The 16954-nt window shown below is 42.2% G+C and overlaps 2 protein-coding genes across 2 annotated transcripts; one reads left to right on the plus strand and one right to left on the minus strand.

The window, feature by feature from the left end:
- Nucleotides 1–3020: 3020 nt before the first annotated feature.
- Nucleotides 3021–5122, plus strand: Cbr-exp-2 (the record flags this gene model as incomplete). The annotated part of the gene is made up of 7 exons (XM_002636758.1): nt 3021–3145; nt 3381–3669; nt 3726–3839; nt 3900–4019; nt 4068–4241; nt 4291–4882; nt 4941–5122. 7 exons carry the CDS (start codon nt 3021–3023, stop codon nt 5120–5122), a joined length of 1596 nt encoding a protein of 531 aa, XP_002636804.1.
- An 835-nt stretch (nt 5123–5957) lies between these two features.
- Nucleotides 5958–16666, minus strand: CBG09244 (the record flags this gene model as incomplete). The annotated part of the gene is given in 10 exon segments (XM_002636757.1): nt 5958–6175; nt 6226–10534; nt 10604–10837; nt 11022–14402; nt 14405–14494; nt 14496–14720; nt 14769–15116; nt 15153–15481; nt 15627–15777; nt 15824–16666. Coding segments are annotated over 10 exon segments (10128 nt in total), but the record flags the coding sequence as incomplete, so codon positions are not given.
- Between the last annotated feature and the right edge of the window lie 288 nt (nt 16667–16954).

Genomic DNA, 16954 nt, shown 5'->3' on the forward strand with positions numbered 1-16954 from the left:
CCCTAGATTTCAATTCCACTATCAAGAAACATTGCAGACACTATCAAGAAACGTTGCAGACACTGTTAATATAAAATTGACATGTCTTTTTTTTCTAATCTAAATTTAACTTCCATACAATATTTGCTCATTGGCTATCTTGCACACAAATCTTGCAACTTTCTCCCGATTTTTATTCTGACCCCAATCTACTCTGATGTTACTTGTCAAATAGAGAAAATCCTAATGTTTTAGGAGCTTGTTAGCAACAATTGGCAGCCGTTCATCCATATGAAATTCTCATTCCCTTTTTTCTTTTTCTTTCGGGGAGGCCCCTCCCAAAGACGTCTTCTTTAGAAACTCTATGCATCTTCTAGTTTCGCGTTGACTGGTTGTACAGATTCTGGATTCAGCTAGATTATGATTTAGGAAATTGAAAACTAAACTATGGTAATCCACTGAATGGATTCAATTTTTTCTGTGTAAGTTTCGATATCGATAAAAAATTGAATAGAGCTACTTGCCAGCAAGAAGACCCAGCCTTCTTCATTTTGTTGTATGCTTAAATGATTATGTTGGCAGAGTTCAACTCAAGCTCTCCTCCTCCGTGTTGTGTTTTTTTCTCGTTTCTCTATCATCCGTTACTGTCTCAAAGGGAGCAAAGATCGTAGAGATAGGAGAACTTTTTCAACATTAGAAACTGTGGTATCGACTTCTTTTTATTCTCTTTTCTTGACCCAAATACCCAAAGAGACAATGGCTCAAGTGGTACTCATACTGGTCAAATGATTCCTTTTTTCTTTTAGACACACGAGACTACCAATAATTTGAAATTTCCTTGAAATTCAAATCCCTCCATCCAGTTTTTTTCTAGTTCTGACCCACCATCCAAGTTCTCCTTTTCGATCTTTTGCTATTGAGAAATATTTTAGAATCGGTCTAGTGGAAGAAAATTTATAATCGAGTAGGCTCAGAGGTTACACAAAGATGGGAGAGAGAAGAGGTGCTAACCGGGTCCATATGCATGAAGCAAAACAAAAAAAAGCGAGCGGTTCGAATAGAAAATTTTGACTTTTCAATTATTACTCTGGTGTTCGTTTTGCCGGAAATTAACAATGAAAATGGCTCAGGCCAGGTAGGTCTCGGGGCTCCCAACTTTTTGTTTTGTTTTTGTTGTTCTAGTGAAAAATGGTAGAGGAACGTTTTGAGATATTTTCAAATTCTAGACTAAAATGATGAGTTGAAGTTTGTTCTTTCAGTAGTAATGAGCTGGAAAAATCAGAATAACGTACCGTAAAACCTATAATAGAAGAGCACCCATACTGCCAAGTTAAAGCTCAAGTATCTCAATTCCTATGCAAGATATCAACAGTCAAAACACTTCCGACATTATAATAAGGAGTTTGGAGAGAGAAATTGACTGAAAGTTGAAAATCGGGGCTCTTCAATTAGAGGTTTCACTGTATTTATTTCGTTCCATAAAAATCCAGCATCAATCAACTAGCTCTGATCATAAAATGTATTTCCTAGACCAACAGAATGCAAATGAAGTTACCGTGTTAACTTTCTGAAATTTTAGTTTAGTTTTCTAGATCCAAAACTGTGTCAAATTGCCCTTCAGACTTATCCTCATATCTTTTGTCACTCTCGACATTTTTGTCCTCATTCTCAAGCAAACAATACCTATCATTTTCACAATGTAAACCTACAAGTGTACCTTTGCTTAACCCGTCAGATCATCCCTTCGGTCCCTATCACATATTTACTTTTGCTCCTACACAATCTTACGTGCGGACTCTAAGAGTTTATCGTCCTACAAGAAGAAGAAGCACTTTCAATTTTCATCCGAAATTTTTTCACCCGATGGCGTTCGTCTCATTCATTGTTGAATAGATAGATAGGATCTAACCGAGCATTTTTCCATCGTTGTGCAATTGAAAACATATGTTTTTGGCGGTTTTCCGATTTGATTGGATGAAAGAAATACGAATCGGCGACAAATCTCATCTCACTCTCCAAATTTCTTTCCTTTTCTCTATTTCTTCATCGTTTTGGTTCATATAGAATTCCAGAAATTCTAGAGAGATTCTTGAGAGTCATCATCGTAAATCAATCATGTTGCATTTCCTCCATCTCTTTCTCCTTCTTCTAGTAAGTGGATAAAATGGAGATGTCGAAAAATGGTGAAACCAAGACCACAAATTTTGTTGCTTTCTTGACTCCCCGGCCGTCTTGGCTTGCCGTCGTCGTCGTCTTCATACTTGGCTCATATTTGGTGGCTAATACTTACACATATTCATATATGTAGCTGTGTGGATTTGAGAGAGAAACAGACACAAATTCCGTCGTATCTCTCTTCACACCTGCATATCTTTTTCCCCACTGAGCACCGTCGCTTCTCTCCAGTGGCCACTCCGGTAGACTTTGAGCACCGAGCGCGGTTTCCCACGCGACGAAGAAAGAGAAGGCAAGGCGTCAATTTAGCCACCTGCTGTCAATCCTTCTCCTGCTCTCTCCTGCCCTCTTCCTCTCCTTGCTTCGATTCTTCATATCTTCACACCTGCCCCTGGAGGAGAGCCCATTCCAGCTGCCACTGCTCATAAAAAGTGACAAGGACCTTTTTCTTATCATCTGCCATTTATCAGCCGGTGTTCTCGAGGAGTAGACCACCATGGCATGTGCTAGTATTTCCTACTCGGCTCTGGCCTACAACGGACAGTAAGTTTCTCTCTTTGAATCAGAATTTTACCGGAAGCTTCTAACTTCATCAGAGATTCACGTCACGCATTCTCATCACATCATCTCCTTCTTTTCCCTTCTGTTCAGTGTTGTTTCTTCTTTCTCCTTCTGTTTCTTATCTTAGATAGAAGAAAAAGCTTCACTTTAAATGTGTCAGTCCAATTCTCATCATCCTTGACACCTCTCATCTTGTCACGCACACTTGTGTAGGGTGACACCTTTCTCCTACTTCTCTTAAACCTAATTCTGAACACTGCTGAAAAAAAAACTACTGAAACTACTCGTGAATCTGAAACATTCTAATGGCTATCGCAATATCGCAAGCGGTTCTAGCGCATCGAAATTCTGCAGCGACTTTCACGGTCCCTGGCTCAACGGAGCAACTAAAATTCCATAATTACAGGGTAACCGGAAACATGATCAGCGGGTAAGTTGTGGTATTTCAAATGGCTTGCACTTTCTTTCATATTAACTTCTTAGATCAAATTATCGATCTCATTTATCCTTTCATGCATGAGGTTTTCCTGTTATGAAGTGTTGTTTGGTGTCTTGGCTTTTCTTTTCCCTATCACTAAAACTGAACTTTAAACCAAAAAAAACCTGCGGGTGTGATGCACAACCTTCTTTTCAGAACCCCCATTAATCTTCTCTATTGTTTCCAGGGCCGCACAACAGCACAAAAAGCGGTTGATACCGCTGCGTCGGACTGACGCGATGACGTTGGCTGAGCGTCGGAACTATCAGATTCTAGATGATATTTTTCGTTCTGGAGGTTCTGATTGTTTTCAACAAGTCACGGCAAACAGTTCCAATGAGAGTGGTAACCCTCAGTTTCTGAGGTTGAACATTGGAGGAACGAGTTTTATGATCTTGATCGATGCGATCCTTCGTGCTGAATCAACTACATTTCTCTCTCGATTCATCCAGCTCACACACACCGCCAGACTAAAAGTGAGCCCCAAAAAGAGAGGATAATCTCATCTTGTTATCTCTTCTTTTTCTTTCAGGTCGCTGACGCCTACATCTCTTCTGACGACGCCTACTACTTTCAACGGTCACCGACCTCATTTGAAGCAATTTTTCAGTATTATGCTACTGGAGTCGTGCATCGACCTTCTGAGGTAGAAAAATAAAGAAGTGAACTGGAAGAAATATATGAAACGAGTGGTGATTCATTGTAGATTTGCCCTGCTTCGTTTCTTAGTGAGCTCGACTTTTGGAGGATATCGCATCAGCATGTTGGATCTTGTTGTGCGGATGTTATTCCACAAAAACGGGAAGAAGAAAAGGAAGAGGAAAAAGTGATTGTGATAAAATCGGTTGCAAGATAAAAAATTCCCTATTTTCAGGTTGATGATACTACATTCGATAAACTAATGTGCGGAAAACTAAGAAGGCGGATGTGGACATTTCTCGAAAGGCCTGGCTCCTCAATGCAGGCAAAAGCTTTTGAGCTTTCATCAACATTATTCGTGGCAATTTCAGTTATGGGTCTCTCTTTCGGAACAATTCCTGATTTTCAAGTGAGTCTTCTTTTTTTGTCACCACTTTCCCAACCCAATAAATTTGCAGGTAACACATCTAATGCCTCCTCACAATGAAACAATAGTACTACCAAATGGAACGGTTACCGTAGTTCAAAAAGTCGAACAAATGAGAGTAGAACATCCAGCTTTTGTTTTCACCGAAAGGATATGTATCGCATTTTTTACTGTTGAGTATTGCCTGCGATTTTTCGCCGCTCCAAGAAAACTGAGATTCGCATTGAAACCATTGAATCTGGTCGATTTATTGGCCATCGTCCCATTCTACCTGGAGCTTCTTCTCACTCTTTGCGGAGTCGACGACCGGAAATTGAGAGATCTTCGATGGGCCTTCTTGGTTGTTCGAATTCTTCGAGTTCTTCGAGTTATCCGAATCATCAAATTGGGAAGATTCTCATCAGGACTTCAAACGTTCGGAATGACACTTCAAAGATCACAGAAACAACTACAAATGATGACAATCGTACTTCTGACGGGAGTTGTATTCTTCTCCACGATGATATATTTCTTGGAGAAAGATGAGGAAGGAACACCATTTACAAGTATTCCAGCAGCGTATTGGTGGTGTATTGTAACAATGACAACAGTTGGATATGGAGATGCAGTACCTGCTACAACTAGTGAGTTCTAATATTCTAGAATTTATGAATATTCACCTTCAAATCTTCTAATTTTCAGTGGGAAAAATCATTGCATCAGCAGCAATTATGTGTGGAGTACTTGTGCTTGCTCTACCTATCACTATCATTGTCGACAACTTCATCAAAGTGGCTCAAGACGAACAACAAGCAGAGCAACAAAAAATAGATCAGCATAGTGAACAACTCGCGTTGGAAGCCATGCTTAATGCCCATGACTAGTATATCGAATATTTCAAATTTTGATTGATATTACGAGTAATTTCCTTGAATCCTTATCCATTGTAAGTGTTATTTTATTTTCTTTCATAAATTTCTATTTTCTCTAATTGAATATTTGAATTTTTATTGAAACCAAAACCAAAACCAATTCAACTTAAACGGGAACTTTGTCTTTATCTTTCATCTTCTCTCCTTTTCCTTCTTCATATTTCAATCTTTTTGACGACATCTGAGAATGAAGAAAAAGACGAAGAAGAAGCTGATTCCAATTTCTTCTCGACTCGGCATATTTTTTGATTCAAAGCCGCTTTACACACTCTTTCCTATCCTCTCATATCCCACACAAAAAACAGAGAAGAACACGCTAGAGCTCATAAAAAAACGAAGAAGACATTAGGCCATTTCCTCTCTTTTTTCTTTTTCTCCCTCTACTTCGCTGGATTATGTGTTGTTCGTTTACATATCAAGACCCACCTCCAAAAAGGAATGAATGAATGAAAATTTTGATCCGAAGAATTTTGAACTCCCACAATCAGTAACAAAAAATAAACTAACCAGAGAATGAGAGTCTCAGTTTGACAGTCTCTCCTTTATCGAAGACAAGTGTCGAAGCATACCGATCGACTCGGTTGATCTCCGGAAGTTGGTCCATTGTGAGTTTGCATGAGTGCTCCACTGAGCCAACGGTGTTCTTGACCACAATCTTGTACTCGCCTGAAAAGAAATGTTTTTGGGTTCAGAGAGAAAAAGCTAGAAAGAGGCGATATTCAAATTTTGAGTGACATTTGACATTGAAGGGTCAGGTTTCTGGTTACTCAACATCTTCTAGTTACTCACCTTCGTCGTCTTCTCTCATCTCTCCAATCGTCAACGAACTAACTCCAGATACATTCTCAATCCACTGTCTTTTTCCAGAGAATATTTCCTTCTTGTTTTTGAACCAATGAACTTCTGGAGATGGGTGTCCGGTGAACTCTGCTGTTATTTTACTCTTTGTGTTTTTGATAGCTGTCAAGTCGGCTGGAGCAGATGTGATCGCAGGCTTTTGGGATTCTGAAATTAAAAATATTTTTTTAACAGCACGAGATTCTGAAACAGTGTACCTTTAGTATCCTTGCATTCAATAGCTTCACTTTGCTCTGACGTTACAGTTTGGCCAGCTTTGTTTTGAGCAATAACACGGAACAGATATGTGGTTCCTTCTTTGAGTTGAGCAATCGTAGCAGCACATTCAGAACATTCTTTAACAGCAACAGACCATGGACGTTTGGAATTCGATTCTTTCATCTGAACTGTGTAGGTGACGTCATCATTGTCAGATGCCCATTTCAGAGCAATTGATGTGGCAGTGGAAGAAGTGAGTTCTGGTTTTCCAATTGGCTTCAAATCGGACGTCTTCTGTTCCTTTTCTTCAGATTTCTCCTCTTTGATTTCAACTTTCTCCACTTTCTTTTCAGTTGCCTTCTTCAAAGTGTTCAATTTTCCTTCCAAAGCTACACCAGTTCCCATAGTATTGATAGCAGAAACTTTCACATCATACGAAGTATCAGCTTCCAAACCATCAACCTTGAACTTCAACTCCTTGGTCTTTCCACATTGTTTCCATCCTTTGTTCTTTGATTCTTTCCTTTCGACATTATATTCGGTGATATCACATCCTCCATTATTTTCTGGTGCTTTCCAGCTGAACTCTGCAGTGTTTTCAGTAACATCATCATAGACAATCGGTCCGGTGGGAATTCCTGGTGCTCCTTTAGCAGCTCCCTTTATGCGAAGTGCAATCTCGACTTTTCCTTTTCCAGCTTCATTTTCTACATTGAGCTTGTAGATACCAGCATGTCCTGAATCAGTCTTGTTGATTGTCAACTGAGCCGTTCCGTCGGCAGAAATCTGAGATTTCACATTTCCATCCTCTTGAACGGGTTTGTCGTCTTTGGTCCAGTTTACAGAAGTGGCAGGCTCGGAAATCTTGGCAGATAATTTTGCAGTGTCGCCAACTTTCACTTCAACAACAGATTGCTCAGCTTCAACTTTTGGAATTTCTGGGAGTTTAACAGTGACCGCAATGGACACTTCTTCCTCATCTCCTTCAGATGACTTCACTTTGCATGTGAATTGTCCTGATGCGTTGACATCAACTGTTGGGATCTTGACAGTTGAAACACCTCCTTGATTGGTGACAGTATAGGAAGCATCAAGGGCTTTTCCGTCTTTCTTCCATTCAACTGAAACGGCAGTTTCGGCGACATGAGCGGAAATCTCTCCAGTTTTTCCAGAAATTAATTCCACTTTCGACTTATCAGCTTTGACAAGACCCTTCTTAGCAACCTTCTTCACAACTTTCTTCTTCTTTTCAGTCGAATCTTTCTCTGTGGCTGACCTCTCAGCTTCCGATTTCTCTGCGGTCTTCTCCGGTGCGTCAGATTTTCCAGTTTTTTCATCGGTTTTCTTGGCACTCTTCTCAGCTTCGGATTCAGCTTTTTTTTCAGAAGCAGTAGTTACAGATTCGGCATCAGAAGTTTGAAGTGATCCTCTTCTCGACTCATCTTGAACTTTTTCAACAGCTTTTCCTTTTTTCAACTTCTCCTTAACTTCTTGAAGAGTCTCTTCGCCTTTGTTTTCTGGAACTTTCTTTTTGGTCACCTTCTTCGTCTTCTTCTCTTCCACAGCTTCGGATGCTAAATCTGCAGAATCTTTGGGCTTTTCAGTCGAAACAGTTGTCTTCGAATCATCTACAGCTTCCGATTTCTTTTCCGCCTTTATTTCTGGCATTTCGGATCCTGGGACTAGAATCTTGACTGGTTCCGTTTCTTCACTTGGACTGGAAACAGCATGAATTCCGGTGGCAGTGACTTGATAGGTGTACTCTCCAGATTCAGTAAGCGAACGATCCTTGAACTTGTTTCTGTCGGTGTTAGCAATCTCTAACCATTCTGACTCTCCAACCTTCTTTCTTTCGATCTTATATAGACTGGTCTCTGGACATTCATCCCATCTCAATGTGACCTTCGTTCCATCCGCAGCAACAGTAACCTGTGGGGTCGTGAGAATAGCAATCTTTGGAATGAACAATTCAGATGACTCGCTAACGGCTTCTGAACTCTCCAAAGTTAGAACATCAACAGTTTCGCATGGCTCAGATTCTCCAACTTCATTGACAGCAAGAATTCTGAATCCGTAAACTTGATTACAGAAGAGATCCTCAGCAACGAAGGTGAGTTTTGTTGGTTCAACATGCCCACATGGTCTCCAGCGGTTGTTGTCAACTCCCTTTCTTTCAATCACATATCCTGTAAGTGGAGCGCCATTTGTTTCAACTGGTGGTTGCCAAGAGAGGAATACACTATCTTCGGTGACATCCTTGAATTGCAAATCGAGTGGTTCAGATGGTTTATCGATGATCTTCAGTGCGATCTCCTTGACACATTGACCTAATGGACTTTCAGCAATGACGCGTACGATTCCAGAGTTGTCAAGTGTTACGTTCTTCATTCTGACACTGATCGAATCGTCATACTCGGTGACTGTAGCGATTGCCTTGATTGGTGTTCCATTGTTAGCCATATGAATTGTTGGAACTGGGAATCCAGTGAATGCAACAGTAAAGTCGAATTCATTTCCAGCATGTACTGTGACTCCTTCACGAATCTCCTCTGGAATCGTCAAGCTTGGAGCTACTTCGAATGCAAGTTTGGCTGGAGCAGATGTTTCTTTGTCTGATACTGAAGCTGTGTAAGCTCCAATATCATGCTTGTCGAAGTTCTTGATCTCTAAAGTGGCACGTTTTCCATCCGAATCCATCACAGCCTTATTCATCTGTGGCCAAATCTCAACTCCGTTCTTGAACCATTTAACTTTACGGACTGGCTTTGATGTCTCACAGAAAAGAACCATGGTCTCTCCAAAGGTTTTGACAATAGCATCTTGAGGCCCAACAAGAATATGTGGTTCTTGTTCGTTGACAATGACTTCTCCTTCAGCACGACTTCTTCCATCAGTGGTTTCACATTTGTAGACTCCACTGTCAGCATCAGTCGAACCCTTGATTCGGAGTGTTCTCTTTCTAGCCATCGCATAGAATTGGACACGATCACTGGCCACGAGTTTCTTTCCATCCTTGTACCAGTTCACGACTGCTTCTTCATCCGACACTTCACAAGTCAATTCGATGTCATGTCCTTCTTCAATTTCAGTGAGCTCCGAGAATGAAGAATTGAAGTGAGCACGAACGTCGCTGATGGAGACTTCGGCTTCAGATTCAGCAGTTCCATGAATATTCTCGACAAGAACCTTGTAAAGACCAACATCTTCTGAAGCAAGCTCGTGGATAATCAATGCACTCATTGATCCTTCATTGACGATTTCGGTGTTATTATCCATTGGAATGATTTCCTTTCCATCCTTATACCAAATGTATTCTGGTGCAGGGTGTCCGGCAGCATGACACTCCAATCTCAATTCACATTTCTTTGGAATTTTGACAGGCTTGATAGCCTTCAAAACTCTTGGAGCATCATCAGCAAGAACAACAACTGGAACAGTTTGTTCACTGAACTCTCCAGTTCCATGTTGATTTCGTGGAGCAACGCGGAAAACGTATGGGATTCCTTCGCGAAGACCATCAATGATACATTTCGATGTAGCCGCGGCTGCCTCTCCAATGTCAATACTGGCCCAAATAGAAGAACCATCGGATTTGTATTGGACAACGAACTCGTTCTCTCCATCCGTCTTCCATGTCACTTCCACCTTGTCATTATCTAGAACCTTGACCATTGGAGCGTCAAGAATCGTTTCTGGAACGAGTCCTTGCACCATCAACTTTTCAGAAACAACATTAGAATTGGAGCGAAGTCCTGCTTCATTGCATGCTTCCACCTTGAATTCATATTCCTTTCCAGAGGAAAGTGCTCTCACATTGAAGCTTTCCGTGAAAACAAGCTCATCTCCATTGATCTTCTGCCATTCACCTCCATTTTCTCTCTTGTAAACATCGTATCCATACACTGGCGATCCTCCATCATCAGTCGGTTTTGGCCAATTCAACGAGCAAGATGTAGATGTCACATTCTCAATCGTTGGTGGAGATTCGACAGTTGGAACTTGGAATGGCGATCCAGTTTGAACTGGCTTCGTCTCGATGAATTCTCCGGTTCCGAACTTGTTGACAGCCGCAATTCTAATAATGTACGGGGTCTCGATTTCCAGGTCGTCAATGACGTGAGACGTCTTCTTTCCATTGACACTTCCGACTTTGTGGAACTTTCTTCGGCCGCTTTCTTTCTTCTCGATGACGTAGGAAGTGACTTCTGCTCCGTTGTTCTCTGCTGGAGCTGTCCATTCAATGTGGAGACAATCACTTTCAACCTTTACAACGGAAACATCTCCAGGGGCAGATGGAGTGTCATTGACCTGAAAAAATCAATATTGTATTTAATTTCGACAGTATTGCAATGTTCTAAAAACTATTTTTGTACTCACCTTGACATCAAACTTCTGAGTAACCTCTCCAAACTCGTTCTTCAATTTCACTTCATACTCTCCTGCATCATCTTTGCTAACTCCACGTTTTGTTAATTTCAATCCATCATCCACAACATCGATACGACTGCGTCCATCGAATTCCAGATCTTTTCCATCGACAGACATTGAGAATGTTGCTTCTGGATTGCTGTCATAAGCGACATGAATGGAGAATTGATCATCCTTATCAACCTGAATAGATATTTCGATTAAAATTTGATCTGAAATTTCAAATGCGCAAAGGAGAATTTATGCAGTGATTTCGGGATTTTGAAATGGAAAAATACAAAATGCAGAGGGAAAAATTGCAAGCCTAGGGCAAAAAGTGAAACAGGCGCAAACCCTTCCGGGTAGATTTGGGGAAAAAGTGACTTACGAGGATCACCGGTTTCTTCTCCGATACATTTTTCAGAACTGGTTTTCCTTGAATTGAGAGGTGCGTGCTGCAGTCAATACCATCACAAACAACTGTATACTTTCCACTATCTTCATATTTTGCTCTTCTGAGAGTCAGAGAGACTGAACATCCAACAGTGTCAATTGAATAGTCCTTGTTGATTTCCAATGGTTTTCCGTTCTTCAGCCAAACGACCTTACTGATGTCAACTGGATGGTTAAGAGTGACGGAGATTGTGACTTCTTGTCCTTCTTTTCCAGATGTCTTACGTGGCAAGAATTTGACAAAGTCGACTGGAAGTTCTTCAACCTTCAGGGTCGTTGTATGAGATTCTGTTCCACATGTGGCGGTGATTTCCATGCCAGAATCACTAGGTTCAACTTGATCAATGATAAGCGTACGGAAGAATGTATGAGTCATTTCATGACATCTTGCATTCAAGTCAGCATCCTTTCCGTTTACCTTCCAGGTCACCTTGTCTTCTTCATCGACAAGTTCCACTTCAATTTCCACATTATCTCCACGCAAAGCGAGAGTTTCAGATGCGAAGGTTGAGGCGAAACCAGTACGACGACGTCTGCGTCGGCCTTCAGAAGAAGTCTTGCTTGAGATAGATTGCTCATCGTCACTGAAAATAGCAGAAGATTTTCTTCTTGTCATCACATCTTCAATTGATGGTTCATCTTCCTTCTTCGTAGATTCTTTGGCCTCTGATTCGATAGCAGAATCAGTAGTGACCTCCTGCTTTACAACAGTTTCAGTAGTATCTGGCTTTGCAGTGTCAATAGAAGAGGTTTCACTGATCACGGAATCGGATTTCTCCGTCTTCTTCTTCAGAACCTTCTTCTTTGGTTTCTCTTCCAAATCATCACTGATCTTGGATACATCTGCAAGACTTGCTTCACTGGCCACGGAATCACTCTTTTGAGTTTTCTTCTTGATAACTCGCTTCTTGGTAGTTTCATCTGACTCTTCTGGTTTTGGAGGTTTTCCTTCTACCGGCTTCTTATCATCGGATAGAAGTTCCTTCTTTTCTACTTCAGGTTCTTGAGGTTGTGCAGCCTTTTTGATAGTAGCTGATGTTGATTCATCAGGTAATTGTTCAACTTTTTCAGCTGGTTTTTCTTGAACAGTGAACTCCGACGAAGTATCAGCCGATGATATTTGGCTGATCGACGAATCTGATTTATCAGTTTTCTTCTTCACAACCCTCTTCTTCGGTTTGGTCTCGTCAGATTTTCCGAGCTCGGCCTCTTTCTTTGTTTCAGCCTCCTTCTTGGCCTTATCTTCAGCCTCTTTCTTGGTTTCAGCCTCCTTCCTGGCCTTCTCGTCAGCCTCCTTTTTGTTCTTAGCCTCGGAATCCTTCTTGGCCTTATCATCAGCCTCCTTCTTGGCTTCAGCCTCCTTCTTGATCTTAGCCTCGGCTTCCTTCTTAGCCTTCTCGTCAGCTTCCTTCTTGGTCTTAGCTTCAAGATCCTTCTTGGCCTTGTCGTCAGCCTCCTTCTTGGTCTTGGCTTCGACATCCTTCTTGGTCTTAGCCTCGGCCTCCTTATTGGCCTTCTCGTCAGCCTTCTTTTTGGCCTTGTCGTCAGCCTCCTTCTTGGTCTTGGCATCATCCTCCTTTTTGGCTTTATCCTCAGCCTCCTTCTTGGCCTCGGCCTCATTCCTGGCCTTATCATCAGCCTCCTTCTTGGTCTTATCATCAGCCACTTTCTTGGCTACAGCCTCCTTCTTGGCCTTGTCGTCAGCCTCCTTCTTGGCCTCGGCCTCCTTCTTGGCCTCGGCCTCCTTCCTGGCCTTATCATCAGCCTCCTTCTTAGTCTTAGCCTCGGCTTCCTTCTTGGCCTTTTCGTCAGCTTCCTTTTTGGTCTTAGCTTCAAGATCCTTCTTGGCCTTGTCGTCAGCCTCCTTCTTGGTCTTGGCATCGGCCTCCTTCTTGGTCTTATCATCAGCCTCCTTCTTGATCTTAGCCTCGGCTTCCTTCTTAGCCTTCTCGTCAGCTTCCTTCTTGGTCTTAGCTTCAAGATCCTTCTTGGCCTTGTCGTCAGCCTCCTTCTTGGTCTTGGCTTCGACATCCTTCTTGGTCTTAGCCTCGGCCTCCTTCTTGGCCTTCTCGTCAGCCTCCTTTTTGGTCTTAGCCTCGGCTTCCTTCTTAGCCTTCTCGTCAGCTTCCTTCTTGGTCATAGCTTCAAGATCCTTCTTGGCCTTGTCGTCAGCCTCCTTTTTGGTCTTGGCATCAGCCTCCTTTTTGGCTTTATCCTCAGCCTCCTTCTTGGCCTCGGCCTCATTCCTGGCCTTATCATCAGCCTCCTTCTTGATCTTAGCCTCGGCTTCCTTCTTAGCCTTTTCGTCAGCTTCCTTCTTGGTCTTGGCTTCAAGATCCTTCTTGACCTTGTCATCAGCCTCCTTCTTGGTCTTGGCTTCGGCCTCCTTCTCGGCTTCAGCCTCCTTCTTGGTCTTATCATCAGCCTCCTTCTTGGCTACAGCCTCCTTCTTGGCCTTGTCGTCAGCCTCCTTCTTAGTCTTGGCATCAGCCCCCTTTTCGGCTTTATCCTCAGCCTCCTTCTTGGCCTCGGCCTCATTCCTGGCCTTATCATCAGCCTCCTTCTTGGTTTTAGCCTCGGCCTCCTTCTTGGCTTTCTCGTCAGATTCCTTTTTGGTCTTATCATCAGCCTCCTTCTTGGCTTTATCATCAGCCTCCTTCTTGGTTTTAGCCTCGGCCTCCTTCTTGGCCTTCTCGTCAGATCCCTTTTTGGTCTTATCATCAGCCTCCTTCTTGGCCTCGGCCTCCTTCTTGGCCTTATCATCAGCCTCCTTCCTGGTTTTAACCTCGGCCTCCTTCTTGGCTTTCTCTTCAGCCTCCTTTTTGGTCTTAGCTTCAAGATTCTTCTTGGCCTTATCATCAGCCTCCTTCTTGGTCTTAGCATCGGCCTCCTTCTTGGCCGTCTCATCAGCTTCCTTCTTGGTTTTAACCTCGGCCTCCTTCTTGGCTTTCTCTTCAGCTTCCTTTTTGGTCTTAGCTTCAAGATCCTTCTTGGCCTTATCATCAGCCTCCTTCTTGGTCTTAGCCTCGGCTTCCTTCTCGGCATTCTCGTCGACTTCCTTCTTTGTCTTAGCTTCAAGATCCTTCTTGGCCTTTTCATCGGCCTCCTTCTTGGTCACAGCCTCCTTCTTGATCTCAGCGTCAGCCTTCTTCTTGGCCTTATCATCAGCTTCCTTCTTGGTCTTAGCCTCGGCTTCCTTTTTGGCCTTATTATCAGCTTCCTTCTTAGTCTTGGCTTCAAGATCCTTCTTGGCTTTGACTTCAGTTTCTGACTTGACTTCTTTTTGATCTTTCAATGGTACGGCCGCATCAGTAGTCTCCGGTGCATCATCCTAAAAAAAGGGAAGAGTGCATTTGTGCGTTGGGGTAGAATTTGGGGATTAAGAGCAGGATGTGCTCGAGGAATGACGTGATTCGTGCATCACGAGCGGAAAAAAGAACGCTTGGATGGTTTGAATTTTGAGTGAACGAAAAAAAAAGAGGAGAACCATCCAAACACAATCATGCGAATACTGACTTACCTTCTTCTCAGACTTCTTAGTTGGAGGAAGTCCTTCCTTCTTTCGTGACTTATCATCAGGAGTCTCAGAACGTCTCTTGAAGGAGAATTCGGCTTTTTCTTTAGCGCTCTCCACCTGAAAAAAGAATGGGAACGGTTTTTTTCCAATGTAAAATACACTCACCTTCATGGAAACGCTTGCTGAAAGTGGTTCAACAAGAGGAGTCTTGGCATCAGCACTTCCTTCTCTTCCACGGATTGTGGTTGTGATGTTGGTTTCTGAATGCATTGTGCTTGGATCTCCAAATCGAGAACTGATTTCATCAGGAATAAACAATGCTTTTGGAATCTGTTTCTTCTTCTTTCCATCTGATGGTGGTGTGCTTTCTCTTGATGATGGTGCCTGCGATGTTTCCTTTTTAGCTTCCAACGTCTTCGGAGCAGCATCAGTAGCTTCCTTCTTTTGTTTCAATGTTTTCTTCTCGGCTCGTTGTTTAGCATCAGCCTCCTTCTTAGCTTTCTCATCAGCCTTCTTTTCATCTTCACCTTCGGTTTTTCCTTCAGCGACCTTCTCAGAAGTTGCCTCGTCTGTCTCTTTTGCCTTTTTGACATCAGATGTCTTCTTTTTTTTCTTTTCAACAAAAGTGTCACCATCATCCGTCTTCTTTTGTACAGCCGTTTCAGACTCAACCTGTTCCAATACCTGCTCAGATTCGAGTGGCTTGGCATCATCAGCTCCCTTCGTCAAATCTTGCTTTTCGGTTTCTGCTCTATCCTTCTTCTTGGTAACCTTCTTTTTAGCTCTCTGTTTTGTCTTATCTTCGCCAGCTTCACTCTTTTCGCCTTGAGAAACTGCCTCTTCTGCAAGATCAATTGACTTGTCATCATCTCTCGATTCTAAAACATATGACACGATTAGTGTTAGAACTAAAAAATGATTGGAGAAGAATCATTGTTCTGATGTATCAAATTCCTACTGAATCTCGTAATACAAAACATGTAACATAAACACACTAAACGTATACAAAGGACAAAACGACACCTTCGGACAAATGGACAACGACATCAGAGAAACACCATGCTTCTCCAGCTACATTGATAGCTTGACAGGCATATTCAGCTTCTTCGTCTTTGCAAATGTCCTTTAGAATCAACCAATGCTTTCTCATTTCGTCTTCATGTCGGACTTCGACCTGAAAATTCAAATACGTGAAAGTTAGTAATGCTAAAGCTCTTTACCTTTTCGCCACTGTCATCGCCGATCAGTTTTCCATCCCGATAGAAGCGTACTTGAGGTTCGGGCTCTCCCAATGTCTCCACCATCATTACTACATTATCGCCAACAATCGCATCATGATCAGAAAGAATTTTATCAAATCGTGGAGGGATGAGTTGAGTTAAACGGGGAGCATTAGGATTCCTTCTTTCCACTACTCTCTTTGTTCTTCTCTTCTTCCTCTTTTTCGCATCATCCAATTCAGAATCAGAAGAGGCTTCAACCACGCGACGTCCACGTTGAAGACGTCTTCTTCTATTGAAATGCTCATCATCTGGATATTCTTTGCAATCAACGAACACTTGGAAGTTGCAACTGTCCACTCCAGCAAGATTTTCAACCAGAAGACTGTAGTCGTCATCATCCTCGAAAGTGCAGTTAGCAATTCTTGCTTCGAATTCCCCATCAGAATGATAATCGAGCTGATATTTTGTAGATGGTGCCATCATATCAATCTCTCTTCCATTCTTAATCCAAATCAATTCTGGAAGTGGATATCCATCAACTTTTCCAGTCAACGTGGCAGTTTCTCCTTCCTTCACTTGAACATCTCCAACTGGATCCTTGATTTCTGCTGATCGATGTATTTCTGAGTAGTCGTCTATGAAGGATCCAGAATCACGGACATCAAGGAGGATGGTACATTTGTCGACTCCATAGTCGTTCTTTGCTTCGAATACCAATTTGCCTCCGTCCAGCTTCCGAATGTCATTGATTGTTACGTTGAACGAGTGTTCAGATCCTTTGGTGAATCCTTCGAATGCCATTTTGTCAAAGTTTGCAACAGGATAGTCATTTCGATACATTCGAATCTGGAAAACTTCGGTTTTGAATTTGCAATATTGTCTTTCATAATCATAATTTAATTTTAGTCTGATCAAAAAATACCAAAAAATAATTGTTAAAGACTTACCAAAGGAACATCATCGGAAACCACTTTGATAGTGAAAATGACAACATCTCCCTCAATACATCCGATATATTGCATTTTTTTGGCAAATGCTGGAATTCTCATTGCCAGTTCTCCAGCACCCATGTACTCCTTTGGATCTCGCTTCTTTCTCCTTCGTTTTTCAACACGAACGCCATTTTCA

The sequence above is a fragment of the Caenorhabditis briggsae genome (genome assembly GCF_000004555.2).
Source record: "Caenorhabditis briggsae complete genome, chrV, whole genome shotgun sequence".
Lineage (NCBI taxonomy): Eukaryota > Metazoa > Nematoda > Chromadorea > Rhabditida > Rhabditidae > Caenorhabditis > Caenorhabditis briggsae.